We start from the raw sequence: 20,026 nt of genomic DNA, 5'->3' as shown, positions 1-20,026 counted from the left end.
GCTGGTTATGCTTAGGAGGGGGGACCCCACACATTTTTTTTTCCAGATTTTAACCCATTCCCACCCCTTCCCACTAAAAACCATGCTCTCTCTATTTTAGTCAGTTAAAAATAATAATCTTCTTTTAAAAAATATATAAATAATACTTGTGTCCCTCTAATAGACAAACCAAGTACACAATCCCTTCTAATATAAATAGATATGCTATTAGCAATAAAAAAAAAAACACAAAAAAAATAATTTTTTAAATTTTTTTTATTAGATTCCGCCAGCAAAGTGAGGCGGAAGGAAATTGACGATATTACTGTCGAAAAGCACTATAGTCGAATCCACATTCTTCAATTGAATATACTTTTGTCGAATTGCCGCATTTTTACCACTGCAGACACGTCGAATTTTCAAAATGTCGAATTGCAAAAAGTCGCATCTGAAAAGTCCGTTTTTTTGTCGAAAAGTACTGTATTGCATTGTCGATTTTTTTTGTGTGTAGAAAATGACCCGTTTTTCGACATTTTCGGGAATTCGACCGCAATTGCATATACCCCATAGTGGTGTATTCAATAGCTGTCGGGTTCTTTCCGACGGAAAGGACCCGACAGCTCTCTATTCAATGCTGGGCCAAACACGACAGGTTTGGCCCATTCACGACCTTGTCAATCCGACTTTTTTTTAAAGTCGGATTGACATTGTCAGAAATGGGGCTAAAACCTGTCGGGTTTGGCCCCGCTTCTGACAATACATGTGGATCCGCGTGTATTCCGACAAGTCGGATTTCCCAACTTGTCGGAAGAAACGGGCCGACATTGAATAGGTTGGAACCCCTTCCGACCTCAATCACTCGGAAACTGACTTCTTTCTGACAAGATGGCAGTTTTCGACTCTTATTGAATATACCCCATACAATATATGATATTACACAGAAATGTCATGAACACTAAATATCTAAGAGTGCACTGAATGCTTGAAAAATAATCATGTACTTAATCTCACATGTAAATAGTAATAATACTGTATTTAAAAAAAAAAAAATCACACCTGCCTTTAACAAGACTACTTAATTAAAAATGTGACCAAACGAAAGCACGTCTGTCATAAGGTAATATACAATTCCCTCTGAATTCCTTACAAGTAAAATAACAAACCAAACAAAAAATAAATAAAACATTATGGTTCTCTAACCAGCAAATAGAAAACATAATAAAATATGCCTGGCAACAAAGCTACAAAATAGCAGCGTCATAAGGACTCACAGTTCAGTCATCATTTACTGTAAAGAATAAAAGTTATACATGGCTGCTCATCCCCATAAACCTGACTGATACCCTTATGGGTCTATGTGCCCCATAATGATAAATACTTAGAGTAGCCCTCTGTTTATTTCTAATGAAACTAACCACTATAAGCAGTGCCCAACAGACAAATCCAGCACTCTCCATTACCTGCATTAAGATGTGCCCGGCTGCGGGCACACAGAATGGCATTAAACTTCGACTCATCTGTTCCCAGGCGGTTTTCTCCAGCAGCATACAGCTCCTACAAAACACACAATCATTACTACTTTGTAAATAACTTGAATAACATAAGTGTAGCAAAGACAGTTTTGTATACAATTAAAAGACAAAAATATGGTAGCTTGTATTGTGCAACCTTATTTGGCAGTCAAGACAGGGATGTGCTGTATGAAAAAAAATAAACTAAATATAGCATTCATTTCTAGGTTTTAAATTACATTTTTCTCTTCCATGTATTTAACTGTTTTGTGTATTTTCTTTTTCATTTCCTTTAATATATAGTCAAAAAATGCCTTACGTGGCAAAATCATTGCAATAAGCAGGTAATTTTAACTGGGAGTGTCATCCTATAAATGTGCAGAGTAATGCCAGCATGTAAAGGAAACAGAATGATAAAAGTAATCGTATTCTGCATTATGTAAACCCGTTTGACGAACTGAAATCACAAACAAAATATCTTCACAATACGATGAAAACCAGACTCAGTGGTACTCAAGCAACAGTGCCAGACAAAACTACTACGTTCGCGGCATTCTAGTAACAGTTACTGGTATTACAGCATCAGGTGCACTTAAACACACTACCTGTTGCTGTGCATTTAGGAAATTCTATTTGTACTCACCTGTACATCACGCTGGACAAGTGACATATCCACATTGGTGCTCTCATCTCTATTTCCCTGCAGAATCACAGACACAAATGACAGTTATGCAAATGATACATGTAAATATGAAAATACCGTATGAACTGACTACATACTTAAGGTTGATGTCCATTGGGCGATGTAAAGACTAAGGCCAGGCACACACCTAAATGTTATCAACACGGTGTGTCATATTTGACTGACAAATTGTGCACATCATTCACTGTGTATGCCCATTTGTGGGCTCCGACAGGTCACATATGAGATCTTTTGGTTGACCATGCTGCGCAATTAATCAAAAGAAATCTTATGTGGCGCTGTGCATGTTAAAAAAAAGGACAGAACAATTTGTTGTTCTATCATTCATTACATCAGGCAGTGTGTAGGGACAACCTGGCAAGTACGGGACAAAGTGAAATCATCCCGACCACTGGCCTGAATGGCGACTGCTCAGATGTGTACCCGGCCTAAGGGGTTAGTGAAGTGTGATTCGAAATAACTGATTTTCTGAGATTTTTGCAGCGGGATTTAAATAGACAATTTTTTAAAGGCAAAACCTACAGTTTTTTTTCTTTAAAAAATTGCCACTTCAAAGTCACAGAAAATCAGTGATTTTAACAAATAAATTAAATAAAAGGGCGTAGCGGGGGGAATTCAATTAGCCTCGATAATTTATCAGGCGTGAAAAAGGGTGTAGCCTCAGGCTTTAACGCCTAGGGGTTAGTTAATTAGAGCCTCTTTTTCTCACCTGGTAAATTAATCTGTTAACAGGCGTTGACCTATGCAATCTGAGATATGTTCCCAGACCTGTGTGTTAACATTGTCGCGGCTCCCAAAAACAGGCTATACTGTATATCAGGGATTTCCTTTCGAGTCTGAGCTAAAAAAAAAATCCCAGTTAACTACAGCCTGCATTAATTAGCACAGTTAATTGAATTAGCTTTATTATTCAAACTTTAATCTGCATTTTGAAATACAAATACTCACAAATATAAACACAAGTTTTTCACATATGTAAAGAAATCTAAATATTTCAATAGGTATTGACACAAACATCTGCTTATAAAACAGATCTCCAGCCTCAAGGACTTCAGTGAATAACACTTTTTGTGAGTACTGAAAAATCTACTTATATGTTACTTATGTAAAAACAGCAACATCTGTCTATCTATCTATCTATCTATCTATCTATCTAATCTCCCCAAAGCATCTACCTGCTGTATTATAAACATGAAGCCAAAACAATACAATACTCATCTCAAGTTTAATTTCACAGGATAAATAGGCGGTGGAAGCTAATATAATAAGTAGATTTATAGATACTAAATCCAACCATAACACCTGCAATTCCGAACATACAGTATGGCATCTATTTGTATTTTTTACTGCATGGACACAGCCCACCTTCCCTGCCACTGTAGGAAGAAGGTCATAGGAGTATAAGAGAGAGTGAGGCGGCAAAGGGTGAAGAGAGCAAGCGAGGCGGCAAAGGGGGAAATGAGAGAAAGCAAAGCGGCAAAGGGGGAAAAGAAAGAGCAAGGCAGCAAAGGGGGAAAGAGAGAGCAAGGCGGCAAAGGGGGAAAAGAGAGCAAGGCGGCAAAGGGGGGAGTGAGATGGTAGGCAAAAGGGGGAGTAGGGAGGCAACAAAGGGGGAGAGTAGCAAAGCGGCAGAGGTGGAGGGAGAGAGCAAGGTGGCAAAGGGGGGAGGAGCGAGGCGGACAGACACTATATTCAGAGTACTGCACACACTTAAATGTATCTTCAGTTTTATAATTTGCTATAAAGGAGAGTGGCATTAGCTATAATTTAATTTGAGTGCACTTTTATTGTGGTATATGGGAAAAGCAGGCACAAAACAAAGAGACTGCATTGTGTTAGAACTGTCCACAGGGTGGCAATTACCTGAGCCAGTGAAATGAGCAGTCGCTGGAAGTGACCAGAGGTGTCGCTCTTTATTGCTTGTTCAAGGGTCTTCTTGAACTCTGAAGTGGAGACATACATTTTAGAATTACCTATGATGAACCTGGAAACAAAGATCATAGGAGCAGATTTAAGGAGTGATATTCTTGTTATCACTCATTACTAATCTTAAATGGTGTTCCAACCAATCAGCTCCTAACTGTCATGTGTTTGAAAAATGACAAGAGCTGATTGGCTGGCGCACCATTTGTTTTAAAATTAGTAATGGCTGATAAAAAGAGTTGTTAAATCTGCCCCATGGTCCTAAAACCTTACATTCTAAAGCAGAGTAGTGTGACTTTTCAGTCTCTGCTAATGATTCATTATTCTTACTTGGTGCAGTAGCTCCTCAATCCCTTCATGGCCATAATTTGTAGCCTCATGACCAGCCACGTTCTATTCTTTTTTTTTTTTTTTTTACCATGTGCTAATTAAAAGACAAATGTGTTTATATTTATTAGTGTATCTAAGGTGGCTGGCCACCCAGTATGTTGTGGGTTTTATATTAACGTTATAGTACATTAAGGATACAAATTTCAGAAAATGTCCAACACAGTACTCCTAATTATTAAATGTAAAAATGTGTAATATCCCATAGTTATTGGGTTTGTTTTTTTAAAGGGACCCCCCCCCCCCCTTTTTTTTTTCCCTCCACACAATGAGAGCTGCCTCAATATAGCCCCATGGCAAGCATGTAGGGTGAACTTTAAAAGACCCTGTCATGCTAGCTTGGTGCCACCCATAAGAAAAGTTTCCCCTTGACCAGCAACATCCTTTACCTGGGAAACCCCCTCTAGAGGAGTGGTTGCTTAGGTTGCAGGGCAGAGGAGTGCAGGGGCTGGCTGTTACCAGGGTACCTCAGGCAGAGGGGAGACAGGAGACTCACACAGATGGGAAGTGAGCCTGTGCAGGAGCATCCATGTAGCACAGAGAGACACACAGATAGGAGCCTGCCTGTGAGGAGTGCATTAATGTACCCACCCACTAGTAAGGCAGAGTGGGGTCTGGCAAGGAGAGTGGGTGATTAGCGGCCAGGAGGACAGAGATGGCAGGAGAGATCTGGGGGTCAGCAGCTGTGGCACTGTCATGCAACTGCTGCAGCGTGAGGATCCTGGCTGCGTGGAGTAGGCACAAGCACCCCCCTGAGGAGACCCCAGCTGAAAGTCCCCAGAGCTGTGGTTATAAAGACCCTGTCAGAGAACCCCTGCAGCACAGGCAGACAGCAAAGGGAAGCCCCAAGAAGGATCTGGAGAAACCCCTGCTGGACAGCCGGTTCAACTGGGGTTTGAGATGGAAGCCACCAAAGGACCGGAGGACTAGAGGAGGTGATTTTCTGGCATTTGCCAGAAAGATTTCTTTTTTTGCAGCACTCTATTATGTGTATTCAATACTTTCATATGATTATTTACATTAAAATGTAACTTTTAATTTTCTCCTCATAAAACAGACGGGGCAAAGAAAAATCACGTGACTCAAAAAACAAATCTGTGGTAGTCACCCCCTTATTTTTATAAATAAAACTGATACATCATAGACTTAAACTGTCTTTGTGGTAAAATTTTATTATATAAATTGGTTTATTTTTTAAATATTTAAAATTATTGGCATAGTACTTTGCCTACAAGTTTGGCAGTGAATTATTTAGTCTCATTATAACCGCAGCAGACATTTGGCATAGATTTCACTTCGCAGAAAAGTGTAGCGTATTCATAGAAATCTATGCTGAATGTCTGCTGCAGTTATAATGAGTCCTGTCACAGTGTAGGAGCCAGCACTGCAGCCAACAGTGTCACTGGGGGGGATCCCGCATCTCCGGGACCCCCGGAGAGATAGAAACGGGGGTCAGGACGCTAAGCCAGGCCCCCTCCCAGCAAAGCCATGTCCCTTTTTCGCCTGTGCACTTACTGATTCCTGCTGCCACACAGAGGATAGTGATGCCTCTGGCTGGGGGCACAATGGTAAGATGCAGCTGGCATTTACTCACAAGTAAGTCCTTGGTGGCTAAGTAGCACCAGGTCTAATCAGTAATGTCCGGTCACAGATAGGAAGTGGAACTCCCAGAACAAATCTGTAATAATCCACCCCAAGACAAGATGGCAGAGGAAACCCATCATGCGAAACAGAGATTTTATTTGTAGCGACAGACAAGGCATTAGTCAGGTAGGATTTTTTAAATTTTCATCCCATTCATTTATTAATTTCATCCATGCCCTGAGTCCTAGGCTGGCTTCATGCTATCCTTGTGCAATGTAAAAATGTAGCACATAGGCTTAAGGTCAAACAGAAAATGTCTACCTACCAGACAATACTCCTGAACTTCCCACTTCTTTTTTTTTTTGCAGTTACCTCAGTTGAATAGATTATTAATTTTAAAACAAATGTAAGCCATACAATAGGAAACTGTAATAACTTTGTAGATACATCCCATAATGCAGAGATTCTCAAACGTGGTCCTCAAGGCACCTCAACGGTCCAGGGTTTAAGTATATCCTTGCTTGGCCAACGGTGACGAAATTATTACCTCAGTCAATTTAACCATCTGTGCTGGGCCATGGATATACCTAAAACTTGGACCGCTGGGGTTTGAGAACCTCTGCCATAATACACAGTACCACCTAACACGGATAGTTATACAAGCCCCTTAACCAGGCAGAATATTCACGTTAATACTTAACAGCAAGGTACAGGGACTAAAGGAAATGGCATGATAACCCCGCAAATATCCATTTTTCCTTACCCATCTTGTACACTCTATTGATTTCCTGTATCTCTGCATTGCTTCGAGATGCCAAGATTTCAATTAGACATTCTTCATCTGTGCCAGCACCCTGAGGAAGATATGTAAGAAAGAAAATGAAATATACATAATTATTTACTATTTACATTAAAATAAAAAAACAACAATTAACTGTTCACTGAAATATGACTGCAGGATAATTGAAATTTGCAGTCAATGGTGGTTCAGTGGACGCATTCTTGGTAGTGTCCGTGAGAAGTCCCAGCAGCAGCCAGCTGCCCATTTGGGGTCCCAAATTCATGAAAAGCAAAGTAGCAGCAGCATGAGGGGGGCTTCCCATAGTGTCTGAGGGATTCAGCTAAATGATTCACAACTGATATCAAAATGCGTACAATGCTATGGCGAGTCTTCTGTAAGTCCAACGAAGAGTCAATTATGTAGTGAATTTCAAGATTCAAGGCCAAGAGAATTCAAGAGTAGAAAGTCAACTTTGGTCCACATATTAGAAAATAGAGAGAAAGAAATGGAGTGAACGCAGAGTTCCAGAAAGGAACAACAGGAGACGGAATAGGGGATAGGCTGGACATTTTACTGTAATGATTCATATGGACAGGGAGGCGGAGATTCATGGGGTGTGACCAGACATCTGTGAACCATTGGCTCAGGGTAGTCATAGAAGAGAGTAAAAGGGAAAGCTGCCTGTTACTGCACTCTCCATGTTCACTCAAACTCTGGCGCAATATATTATTGCATGATTTATGTAACCGATTATGCATATGTCATATTGCCTTGTGACCAAACAATTCATCACAGGGCGATGTGAAATTGGTCATGCAGAGTGATGTCGGGTACCATGATTACGCAACAAATGGAAAGGTGCATACCCAGCTTTGGGGACACCTTTGTCCATAACCATTTCTAATAAGAAGCTACATGATAAGTTCCCACACCACAACACCATAGCATAGTATATCACTCACTTTAATTGCATCATTAATCTCATGTGCATCATACGTGCTGGGCGGTTTCATCATTGCTAGGATGGCCTTCTCAAAGTTACCGGAGATCTCAGATTTCAGGTCTTTTATCAAATCCTAATACAGGAAGATAAGAAAAAATATATATAATTGTATAAAAGTATAATAGACCTTATGTACTCAGCTGCATGTCAGACTTAGTGCTAGCACTTTTATTCTCATTGTGTATGTAACAACTTGTAAATAGCATGACTATGAATAATAAAGATTTGTTATTAGACTCATTGGGGGGATGTAATAGGGTGTGAGAATCAGAAAGGGAGAGATTTTGGGAGAGTTCTCCTGTTTTGTTTTTTAAAGTGACAATCATTTACATGGCAAAACCAGATTGATTTTGGCATGTAAATGATTGCCACTTTAAAAAACAAAACAGGAGAACTCTCCCAAAATCTCACTTTCTGATTCTCACACCCTATTACATCCCCCCCAATGAGTCTAATAACAAATCTTTATTACTTATAGTCGTGCTATTTACAAGTTGTTACATACACAATGAGAATAAAAGTGCTAGCGCTAAGTCTGACATGCAGCTGAATACATAAGGTCTGTATATAAGCACAGTGCAGGCTCCTGGGCCAGACTGTACCAACAGCAGAAGGGAAGGAACCAGCTGAATACTTCCTACTGGGTGTAGTATGGTATGACGGCGGCCGGGATCCCGGCGGCCAGCATACTGGCGCCAGGATCACGACCGCCGGCATACGGACAGCTGAGCGAGCGCAAATGAGCCCCTTGCGGGCTCGCTGTGGGCATGGTGGCGTGCATATTTATTCTCCCTCCGGGGGAATCGTGGACCCCCAAGAGGGAGGATAGTTGTCGGGAAGCTGGGTGTCGGGATTCCGGCGCCGGTAAACTGAGCGCCGGGATCCCAACAGCCGGCATACTGAATACCACTCCTTCCTACCATGCAAACAAATACAGTTGGTGTGTGTTATGAAACAGAAAGCTTCTAATTACTATATGGAGATATACTGTATATGCTTTGTTTTAGGTCTAACCAGTGCACAATATTATATTTATATTAGTTCTGACGGTGGATTTATCTAGTATTGTGTAATGGTTGAGCATATAAAATCAACATTTCCTCAAAGCAAGAATACATAAAAAAAAGTCATATACTGTAAATATTTTTTAAAACATGAGGCTTTCAAAAGCAAATTAACCCTTTTGCTGCTGATGCTTATCTCACCCCTGTGCGAAGCCTGTTTTGGCTGGTCACCGTCCAACACCACTATCAGTAATTTGATTTTTCAGAAGGCCGAGTTTTCAGTTAATAACTTTGCTTATTCCTCCAGACATGACAAATAAAATATCAAGTGAACCAAGAACAGTTGTATCTTTTTTCTTCTAATAAATACCAATAAGAAATGCATTGCTTTGGCATTAAATTTGCCCTTCCAAAACTGCAAAAGCAGAAGTCCACACGTAGGTCTTCATACATAAATAAAGCCTTCTAGCGTGGCAGGTTACTCTATTGATGGGACTCTATTGATGGGACTTCATTCAAGGTGGTATAGATGCCTTAGTGTTCTCAAATATTCCCCAGTACATGGGTGGTCATTACGAGTTGATAGCAGCTAGCAACTTTTAGCTGCTGCTGCTGCGATCAACAATCCACGCCTATGGGGGAGTGTATTTTACCTTAGCTGGGCTGCAATCGCTTCTGCAGCCCTGCTAAACTAAGAAAAATCAAGCAGAAGAAGAGTAGCCCTATACCTACTTACCCTGTGCGATGGATCCAGCGATGATGGGCCCGGCTTTGACGTCACTCCTCCGCCCTCTGTTATCCTGGACACGCCTGCGATATACTCACCACTCCCCGAAAACGCTCGCCAACGGTCTGGATCCGCCCCTCCACGTCTCCTTGCTGTCAATCTTCTTAGCGGTCGCCGCTGCGACCACCCCCGTCGGAAGCCGCAACGTAACCCGACGACCTTTGACGCTGGGCAACGCCACGCACACGCCCGCCACGCATGCGCATTCCGCACCCATTCGCAGAGCGGCGAAAAAACGCTGCGTGCGAACGGGTCGGAATGACCGACAGCTTTAGCTGGCACTGGAACACTGCCTCCAACACCCCCCAACATACAATTTTGTTTTTAATCCTCTTATACTATACACTAAACGATGTGTGCACCCAGCCAATGGCACGACCGATGAGATTTATGGTAAGAACTTACCTTTGTTAAATCTCTTTCTGCGAGGTACACTGAGTTCCACAGGGATAACATCGGGGTGTAGAGTTGGATCTTGATCCGAGGCACCAACAGGCTAAAAGCTTTGACTGTTCCCAGGATGCATAGCGCCACCTCCTCTATAACCCCGCCTCCATGCACAGGAGCTCAGTTTTGTGAACCAGTCTAATGTAGTAGCAGGTAAAAGAGACAACAACCGTTAGTAGCCACATACACTACATTCTCATGACAGGAGAAGGTACCAGCGGCTAATGCCATACAAACCCAGAGAACCATGGAAAATTTCTTCCATGTGACTAGCCACCCGTGGGCTTTCATGAACTGGACAGTCAGATCTAGATGACGCAGGAGAATTTCTGGGGAATTTGCCAGGATCAACAAATCGTCCAGGTACAGTAGGATCCTGACCCCTTGACGGTGGAGTACAGCCGTCATTACTTTGGTGAAAACTCGCGGAGCAGTTGTCAAACCAAAAGTTAACGCCCGAAATTGGTAATGAAGGTTGCCCACCGCAAACCTCAGGTACTGCTGATACGACATTGCAATAGGAATATGTAGGTAGGCATCCTGTATGTCCAGGGAGACCATATAGTCCCCAGGCTTCAAGGCCAGAACAATATAGCGTAGAGTTTCCATACGAAACTTGGAGACCCTCACATACTTGTTCAAGGACTTGAGATTGAGAATGGGCCGCGAGGACCAGTTCGGATTCGGGACTAGAAACAGCGGTGAGTAGTACCACTTGCCTCTCTGAGCCAGAGGCACCTGTACTACCGCTCCTGTGGTCAGGAGGAATTGTACCACCGAATGAAGAGTGTTTGCCTTCACCGGGTCCAAAGGGACGTCTGTCAGGCAAAATCGATGAGGGGAACGTTTCTTGAAGGATACGGCGTAACCTTGAGTGACGACTTCCCTTACCCAGGCATCTGAAGTGGTCTTCAACCATTCCTGGGCAAAAACTAGAAGCCGGCCCCCCACCCTAGGTTCAGCCAGGGGGAGGTCCACCCCGTCATGCAGCAGGCTTGTCAGTTTTGGAAGCAGGCTGACGGGCAGCCCATGGCCGCTTTGGTCTGGGCTTGGCAGGTTTGGAAGTACGAGCTTGTTTCAGGTACGCCTGTCCTTTTGCTTTACCCGGAGGACGAAAGGGCAGAGAGAAAGTACTTCTAGCCTTCTGTGTGGAAGGAGCCGTACTAGGTAGGCAAGCTGTGTTAGCAGAAGCCAGATCAGCCACAATCTTATTGAGGTCTTCTCCAAAAAGAATGTCTCCCTTAAAAGGAAGCACCTCCAGGGTTTTTTCTTAGAATCCATATCCATCGACCAGGATCTCAACCAAAGGATACGCCAAGCCAAGATGGACGTAGTGACAGCCTTGGCCGCCAGCACCCCGGCATCGGAAGCCGCCTCCATAAGGTAAAGAGAAGCCGTGGCAATATATGAGAGACACTGTCTGGCATGATCAGAAGCGTTGGAAGGTAGCTCCGCCTCCAGCTCCTGAGCCCAAGCTTCAACAGCTTCAGCAGCCCATGTCGCTGCAATGGTTGGTCTATGAACACCCCCCGTAAGGGCGTAAATCGCTTTTAAACAACCCTCCACACGTCTATCCGTCGGTTTCTTCAGAGAGGTGACGGTAGTTACTGGCAGAGCTGAGGAAACTACCATGTGTGCCACATGAGAATCCACTGGCGGAGGAGTTTCCCAATTTTTACATAGCTCCGCACAAAGAGGATAGAAAGCCAACAGTCTCTTGTTTGGTGTGAATTTTGTACCCAGATTTTCCCAGGATTCCTAACGTATGTCAGCCAGGTGTTGAGAATGAGGTAATACTTGTTTAACCACCTTCTTACGTTTAAATCTGTCTGGATTTTTAAAGACAGCCTCAGGCTCAGGTTCATCAGAGACCTGAAGAATTAGCCTGATAGCCTCAATCAAATCAGGGACATACACCAGCGACTTCCCTTCCCCATCAGAAGCATCAGAGTCAGTGTCTGTGGGGTCAGTATATGCAACATCCTCCTCAGAGGAAGTGTCCGGGACAGCGGTGGATTGTGAGGAAGTAACGGCCCGTTTAGAGGACACCTTAGTCTTAGGCGGGCGAGAGTGAGACTTATTTGTAGTCAGCGATCGGATCTAGTGATGAGATTTGATCCGCCCATGGTGGATTGACTGCAGGGACCATAAACTGCTGCACTGGCATATGAGGTCCCACAGGGGGCGTAAGTTTTGTTACCAGCGTATTCAATAACGTGGAGAAGGTAGCCCAAGGTGGGTCAATAGTGGCCCCCGGTGCTACAGACCCACTGGGAGGTAAGGAACTCCCTGAACCTGAACTCTCTGCTGCCAAGTTTTCCTCAAAAGTGTCTGTAGCATCACCACCACGCAATGTGGGAGTAGCCCCAGTTCCGTTGCCCCGTGTAGCTGACATAATGACAAGCTCAATATCAAGCAACCTGGTACAATATTAGCAGCGATATACCTAGCAAGAACTCCCAGTGTAGTGTGTCAGCACAAACAGGGAATTAAAGAAATATATGGTGACTATAAATCACAAAGAAAAATACACAGCGAGTATATCTTGTGAAATACCTATATCAACGAACCTGACGCACTTAGCCCCCTCAGGTTACAGAATATAGGAGTAGCAAGCTGAGTAAAATACACGAGATGGCAGCCACGCAGCAGCTACATGCACACACACATATAGTCACAATTGTACAATGCAGAAATTATACCAAACAAAACTGCACTGGACCAGCAAAACAAAGAAATACTCAGTATAGCTATATGTATAAGTAAACAGTAGATATAACAAAACACAGTAAGTATTGGATGTATATCACAGGGTGTTTATACCCCACAACTCTGACTGTATGCACTCTCTTAACTAACACTGTCCCTTGACAGGTAGAATACTTAAGTGTCCTGTAAAATGTACAGCGCTGGAGAGCAGGCGGCTTTACAGAGGAGGATTTGCCCAAGCAGTCCCAGGAACAGCGCAGCTCCGTGTAATGGCGGCTGACAGGGAGTGAGGGAGAGATATGCAGCTCCAGGGCGGAAACATTTACCCAAATGGCGCCCTGGGGCTGGGGGAGGGGCTACCGGTTAGGCCTTATCCCCCTGCTGGCTTCCCCACTGGGCATTGTGGGCAATAATAAAAAACAGGTTTTACAGAGAGAGAAAAACCCCCACCTGTGCCCTGTGTCCCAAGGGCTAGTGGAGTGGATGCCCTTTACAGTGTCCACGGCCACGCCGGATCAGCGGGCCAAAGAGACCCCTTACCTCCCCTTGTACCTGCGGCCACGCAATCCCGGAGGGCAGCAGCAAGTGTGTGTGACTGACCAGAAGTACACCGGAGCCTCCGCTGTAGTTACCTGGCAACCAGGGCGCGGGAGTATACAGCGCCGCTGGGGGAGTGACGGAGCTGCAGCAGGGGACGTCTGACTGACATCCAACAATGCTGCAATCCTTGAAGTCTTCAGATTTTCTTTTCTTGTAAATAGCTTATAATATGGGCTGCAGGAGCAGCCCTCCTGTTGATTGCCTGCTTACTGCATGGCACCAACTTACAAACTGAGCTCCTGTGCACGGAGGCGGGGTTATAGAGGAGGCGGCGCTGTGCATCTTGGGAACAGTCAAAGCTCTGAGCCTGTTGGTGCCTCGGATCAAGATCCTACTCTACACCCCAATGTTAATCCTTGTGAGGCCCAGTGTACCCCGCAGCAGAAATACAATGTGGCTACAGAAAGCACTGTGGCAGGGTTACCCCGATAGGTGTAAATTGAATGCTCACCGCTGTAGGGGTTCTTTACCTAAACTCCCAGTAGCAATTCAGTGGTATCAAGTAGTAAATGCTGCTGATATTCACAATAGTGAGGAATGGGCAGGTGAGTGTTAAGGTACCTCAATGAAGCAGCTCCAGCAATAGGGGATGTACTGTAGTCAAAATGTGTAAATGTCAACATTGTACGGACCAGCAGCAGAGGGTTAGACATGGGGGGGGGGGGGGGGGGATTAGGGATGCTCACCCCCAGAAGTACTGTTGGATCTGCCGGAAGCCCTTAACAGCTGACCGCTAAACATGGCAGACATCACAGGAGCCAGGTATGTCACCACTGGGCCACCAGGGACGTTTTGTCAACATTCAAATCATGTCGAAATTTCATCAGTGTCAACATGATGAATGCTGACATGGTCAAAGTCGACAATGCGAACATGTCAACATTATGATCATGTTGACATTGTAAATGTTGACACAACCAGACAGAAGCATGGAACATGTGTGGTGTGCACCAGTATGTTATGAGGGACACAGACTGTGACATTGGGCACAGGGCTATTGTGGGCATGTGCTGGCATTATTCATTGCATATGTTTTTCCATAAGTGGATTTCTTTATGGGCTAAAACATAGAAAACCAAAAGCTCAGTATGTTCCCAACTTACCTTCCCATAAGCGGTTTTGAAGGACAAACTGATTTGCTGTCTCTGTCTGTTTGACCGGTTTCCCAGACACTCAATAATGGCCTGTTCATCGGTTCCTGTGTGTAGAAGATCATGAAACATTTAGATTTTATTCATTTTATTTTCTACTCCGTTACATACAGTATGAATGACTTCTACCACAGTGACAATGGTAATGGTGATAACAAAAACATTCACAATGAGCGATTATAAAAGACTGTTTTGGAATGAAGAATAAGGACAAAGTCAGACAGAACTTCTGCCTGTTCAGTATCACAATGATATCAAACTAAGAATAAAGAATGATGGTACAGTGGCTGGAATTGCTGCATCACAGTACTACAATAGGTTTATGTACCATAAGGGAAGGATGGGTAGGGGCTGCTTCATAGCCCTGGCATGTCAAGGGGGGCACAGCCTCAAGGGGCCTGGCCTCACTACACTACCCCATCTATGTAGTCACCACCATCGGACGAGGAGTCAGGCAAATAGAGAGCTGGAAGACTGAACTGCACACAGGCAGACCGGCTCTCTGGGCCACCGGCCCTTGTGGCATTTGCCAGAAGTGCCAGATGGAAAGTCCAGCCCTACTGCCAGGGACCCCCTTGAGCAGAGGCAGGACCGGGGTCAGTGACACCAGGTGCGGCAAATATTCCCCACTGCACACCAAAGGTGCGCGCTCAAAAAGGAACTTGGACTCGCAGGGTGTGGACTCACTGGAAGTCAGCGTTACTATGGTTTGGGGGCGTGACCGTGTGGGGAGGGGGCATGGCCTCGCGGGAAACCCCCATTACTTTACTACTGGGCAATGCCCAGCATTCCCAAAGGAGAAACTTTGGCTGCACTAGATGGTCCTCTTAAGTGACCGGAGCTGGGTGCTGCAGGATAATGTCACACTGCAGCACCCAGCTCCCTTTCACTGCGGAGGAGCACCCTCCTTATAACGCCTCTGCCCCTGAGTGCTTTGGTTTACTCAATAGTTGGATGGCCAAATAGTTCCAGAATAAAGTTTAATTACAGTCATTAAATATTCACTGGACTAATTTATCTACAACTGAATGTGGCTAAGTGAATTTTAATGCACATCAATTTTTTAGATAAGAAATGGAAATTTACTGCCATCTTGAGAATTGAGAAGCTGAAAAATAGGATTTTAGTACCTACCGGTAAATCCTTTTCTCCTAGTCCATAGAGGATGCTGGGGACTCCAAAAGGACCATGGGGTATAGACGGATCCGCAGGAGCTTGGGCACACTATAAAGACTTAAACTGGGTGTGAACTGGCTCCTCCCTCTATGCCCCTCCTCCAGACCTCAGTTAGAAAACTGCGCCCAGGAGAGACGGACATTTCGAGGAAAGAATTTATAATTTAAACACAGTGAGTGTTATACCAGCTCACACCACGAACATACCGCAAGACCTGGCCTTCAACAGAATACCAGCCCACGGTATGAAAAACATACAGCCATATGCTGATAGAATATGTAACACAACCTGTGTGTCAACCCAACCAATAATAAGAAACCACATGCCATGGCATGAACAACGTCAGCGATAGCCTGACAGAGAAGAAACACCACAAAGTGTAACCAACCTCAATAATCCGCAGAAACAGTACGCACTGGGACGGGCGCCCAGCATCCTCTACAGACTAGGAGAAAATAAGAATTTACTTACCGATAATTCTATTTCTCATAGTCCGTAGTGGATGCTGGGGACTCCGAAAGGACCATGGGGAATAGCGGCTCCGCAGGAGACTGGGCACAAAAGTAAAAAGCTTTAGGACTACCTGGTGTGCACTGGCTCCTCCCCCTATGACCCTCCTCCAAGCCTAAGTTAGGATACTGTGCCCGGACGAGCGTACACAATAAGGAAGGATTTTGAATCCCGGGTAAGACTCATACCAGCCACACCAATCACACCGTACAACTTGTGATCTGAACCCAGTTAACAGCATGATAACAGAAGGAGCCTCTGAAAAGATGGCTCACAACAACAATAACCCGATTTTTGTAACAATAACTATGTACAAGTAATGCAGACAATCCGCACTTGGGATGGGCGCCCAGCATCCACTACGGACTATGAGAAATAGAATTACCGGTAAGTAAATTCTTATTTTCTCTAACGTCCTAGTGGATGCTGGGGACTCCGAAAGGACCATGGGGATTATACCAAAGCTCCCAAACGGGCGGGAGAGTGCGGATGACTCTGCAGCACCGAATGAGAGAACTCTAGGTCCTCCTCAGCCAGGGTATCAAATTTGTAGAATTTAGCAAACGTGTTTGCCCCTGACCAAGTAGCTGCTCGGCAAAGTTGTAAAGCCGAGACCCCTCGGGCAGCCGCCCAAGATGAGCCCACTTTCCGTGTGGAATGGGCTTTTATAGATTTTGGCTGTGGCAGGCCTGCCACAGAATGTGCAAGCTGAATTGTACTACAAATCCAACGAGCAATCGTCTGCTTAGAAGCAGGAGCACCCAGCTTGTTGGGTGCATACAGGATAAACAGCGAGTCAGATTTTCTGACTCCAGCCGTCCTGGAAATATATATTTTCAGGGCCCTGACTACGTCCAGCAACTTGGAATCCTCCAAGTCCCTAGTAGCCGCAGGCACCACGATAGGTTGGTTTAAGTGAAATGCTGAAACCACCTTAGGGAGAAATTGAGGACGAGTCCTCAATTCTGCCCTGTCCATATGAAAAATTAGGTAAGGGCTTTTATAGGATAAAGCCGCCAATTCTGATACACGCCTGGCTGAAGCCAGGGCTAACAGCATTACCACTTTCCAAGTGAGATACTTCAAGTCCACAGTGGTGAGTGGTTCAAACCAATGTGATTTTAGGAATCCCAACACTACATTGAGATCCCAAGGTGCCACTGGAGGCACAAAAGGAGGCTGTATATGCAGTACTCCCTTGACAAACGTCTGAACTTCAGGTACAGAAGCTAGTTCTTTTTGGAAGAATATCGACAGGGCCGAAATTTGAACCTTAATGGACCCTAATTTGAGGCCCATAGACAGTCCTGTTTGCAGGAAATGCAGGAATCGACCCAGTTGAAATTCCTCCGTAGGGGCCTTCCTGGCCTCGCACCACGCAACATATTTACGCCAAATACGGTGATAATGTTGTACGGTTACATCCTTCCTGGCTTTGATCAGGGTAGGGATGACTTCATCCGGAATGCCTTTTTCCTTCAGGATCCGGCGTTCAACCGCCATGCCGTCAAACGCAGCCGCGGTAAGTCTTGGAACAGACATGGTCCCTGCTGGAGCAGGTCCTGTCTTAGAGGTAGAGGCCACGGGTCTTCCGTGAGCATCTCTTGAATTTCCGGGTACCAAGTCCTTCTTGGCCAATCCGGAGCCACGAGTATAGTCTTTACTCCTCTCCTTCTTATGATTCTCAGTACTTTTGGTATGAGAGGAAGAGGAGGGAACACATACACTGACCGGTACACCCACGGTGTTACCAGAGCGTCCACAGCTATTGCCTGAGGGTCCCTTGACCTGGAACAATATCTGTCCAGTTTTTTGTTGAGGCGAGACGCCATCATGTCCACCTTTGGTTTTTCCCAACGGTTTACAATCATGTGGAAGACTTCCGGGTGAAGTCCCCACTCCCCCGGGTGAAGATCGTGTCTGCTGAGGAAGTCTGCTTCCCAGTTGTCCACTCCCGGAATGAACACTGCTGACAGTGCTATCACATGATTTTCCGCCCAGCGAAGAATCCTTGCCACTTCCGTCATTGCCCTCCTGCTTCTTGTGCCGCCCTGTCTGTTTACGTGGGCGACTGCCGTGATGTTGTCCGACTGGATCAATACTGGCTGACCCTGAAGCAGAGGCCTTGCCTGACTTAGGGCATTGTAAATGGCCCTTAGTTCCAGGATATTTATGTGAAGTGACGTTTCCATGCTTGACCACAAGCCCTGGAAATTTTTTTATTTATTTTTTTCCCTGTGTGACTGCTCCCCAGCCTCTCAGGCTGGCATCCGTGGTCACCAGGACCCAATCCTGAATGCCGAATCTGCGGCCCTCTAGGAGATGAGCACTCTGTAACCACCACAGGAGAGACACCCTTGTCCTTGGAGATAGGGTTATCCGCTGATGCATTTGAAGATGCGATCCGGACCATTTGTCTAGCAGATCCAACTGAAAAGTTCTTGCGTGGAATCTGCCGAATGGAATCGCTTCGTAAGAAGCCACCATCTTTCCCAGGACCCTTGTGCACTGATGCACTGACACCTGGCCTGGTCTTAGGAGTTTCCTGACTAGGTCGGATAACTCCCTGGCTTTCTCTTCCGGGAGAAACACCTTTTTCTGTACTGTGTCCAGAATCATCCCTAGGAACAGCAGACGTGTCGTCGGAATCAGCTGCGATTTTGGAATATTTAGAATCCATCCGTGCTGTCGTAGTACTATTTGCGATAGTGCTACTCCGACCTCTAACTGTTCTCTGGACCGTGCCCTTATCAGGAGATCGTCCAAGTAAGGGATAATTAAGACGCCTTTTCTTCGAAGAAGAATCATCATTTCGGCCATTACCTTGGTAAAGACCCGGGGTGCCGTGGACAATCCAAACGGCAGCGTCTGAAACTGATAGTGACAGTTCTGTACCACAAACCTGAGGTACCCTTGGTGAGAAGGGCAAATTGGGACATGGAGGTAAGCATCCTTGATGTCCAGAGACACCATGTAGTCCCCTTCTTCCAGGTTCGCTATCACAGCTCTGAGTGACTCCATCTTGAACTTGAACCTTTTTATGTGTTCAAGGTTTTCAGATTTAAAATGGGTCTCACCGAGCCGTCCGGCTTCGGTACCACAAACAGCGTGGAGTAATACCCCTTTCCCTGTTGTAGGAGGGGTACCTTGATTATCACTTGCTGGGAATACAGCTTGTGAATGGCTTCCAATACCGCCTCCCTGTCGGGGGTAGACGTTGGTAAAGCAGACTTCAAGAACCGGCGAGGGGGAGACGTCTCGAATTCCAATTTGTACCCCTGAGATACTACCTGCAGGATCCAGGGGTCCACTTGCGAGTGAGCCCACTGCGCGCTGAAATTCTTGAGACGGGCCCCCACCGTGCCTGAGTCCGCTTGTAAGGCCCCAGCGTCATGCTGAGGACTTGGCAGAAGCGGGGGAGGGCTTCTGGTCGTGGGAAGAAGCTGTCTGTTGTAGTCTTTTTCCCCTTCCTCTGCCCCGGGGCAGATATGAGTGGCCTTTTGCCCGCTTGCCCTTATGGGGACGAAAGGACTGAGCCTGAAAAGGCGGTATCTTTTTCTGCTGCGAGGTGACTTGGGGTAAAAAGGTGGATTTCCCAGCCGTTGCCGTGGCCACCAGGTCCGATAGACCGCCCCCAAATAACTCCTCCCCTTTATACGGCAATACTTCCATATGCCGTTTGGAATCCGCATCCCCTGACCACTGTCGCGTCCATAATCCTCTTCTGGCAGAAATGGACATCGCACTTACTCTTGATGCCAGAGTGCAAAT

The 20,026-nt window shown here is 45.3% G+C and overlaps 1 protein-coding gene across 1 annotated transcript in view; it reads right to left on the bottom strand.

Annotated features, from left to right (window-relative positions):
• The window catches only part of ANXA11 (annexin A11), a 152,630-nt gene that overhangs the window by 28,170 nt on the left and 104,434 nt on the right, over window positions 1-20,026 (bottom strand). The window contains exons 6-11 of the mRNA XM_063958729.1: window positions 14,522-14,616; window positions 7,831-7,944; window positions 6,851-6,941; window positions 4,057-4,136; window positions 2,134-2,190; window positions 1,440-1,533 (exon numbers count right to left, since the gene is read on the bottom strand). Of these exons, the coding sequence (XP_063814799.1) occupies window positions 1,440-1,533; window positions 2,134-2,190; window positions 4,057-4,136; window positions 6,851-6,941; window positions 7,831-7,944; window positions 14,522-14,616 (531 nt within the window). The remainder of the gene's footprint in view (window positions 1-1,439; window positions 1,534-2,133; window positions 2,191-4,056; window positions 4,137-6,850; window positions 6,942-7,830; window positions 7,945-14,521; window positions 14,617-20,026) is intronic.

The sequence above is a fragment of the Pseudophryne corroboree genome, chromosome 3, assembly GCF_028390025.1.
Source record: "Pseudophryne corroboree isolate aPseCor3 chromosome 3, aPseCor3.hap2, whole genome shotgun sequence".
Lineage (NCBI taxonomy): Eukaryota > Metazoa > Chordata > Amphibia > Anura > Myobatrachidae > Pseudophryne > Pseudophryne corroboree.
Note: the sequence above shows the minus strand (reverse complement) of the source record. Positions and strands in the feature narration are given on the sequence as shown.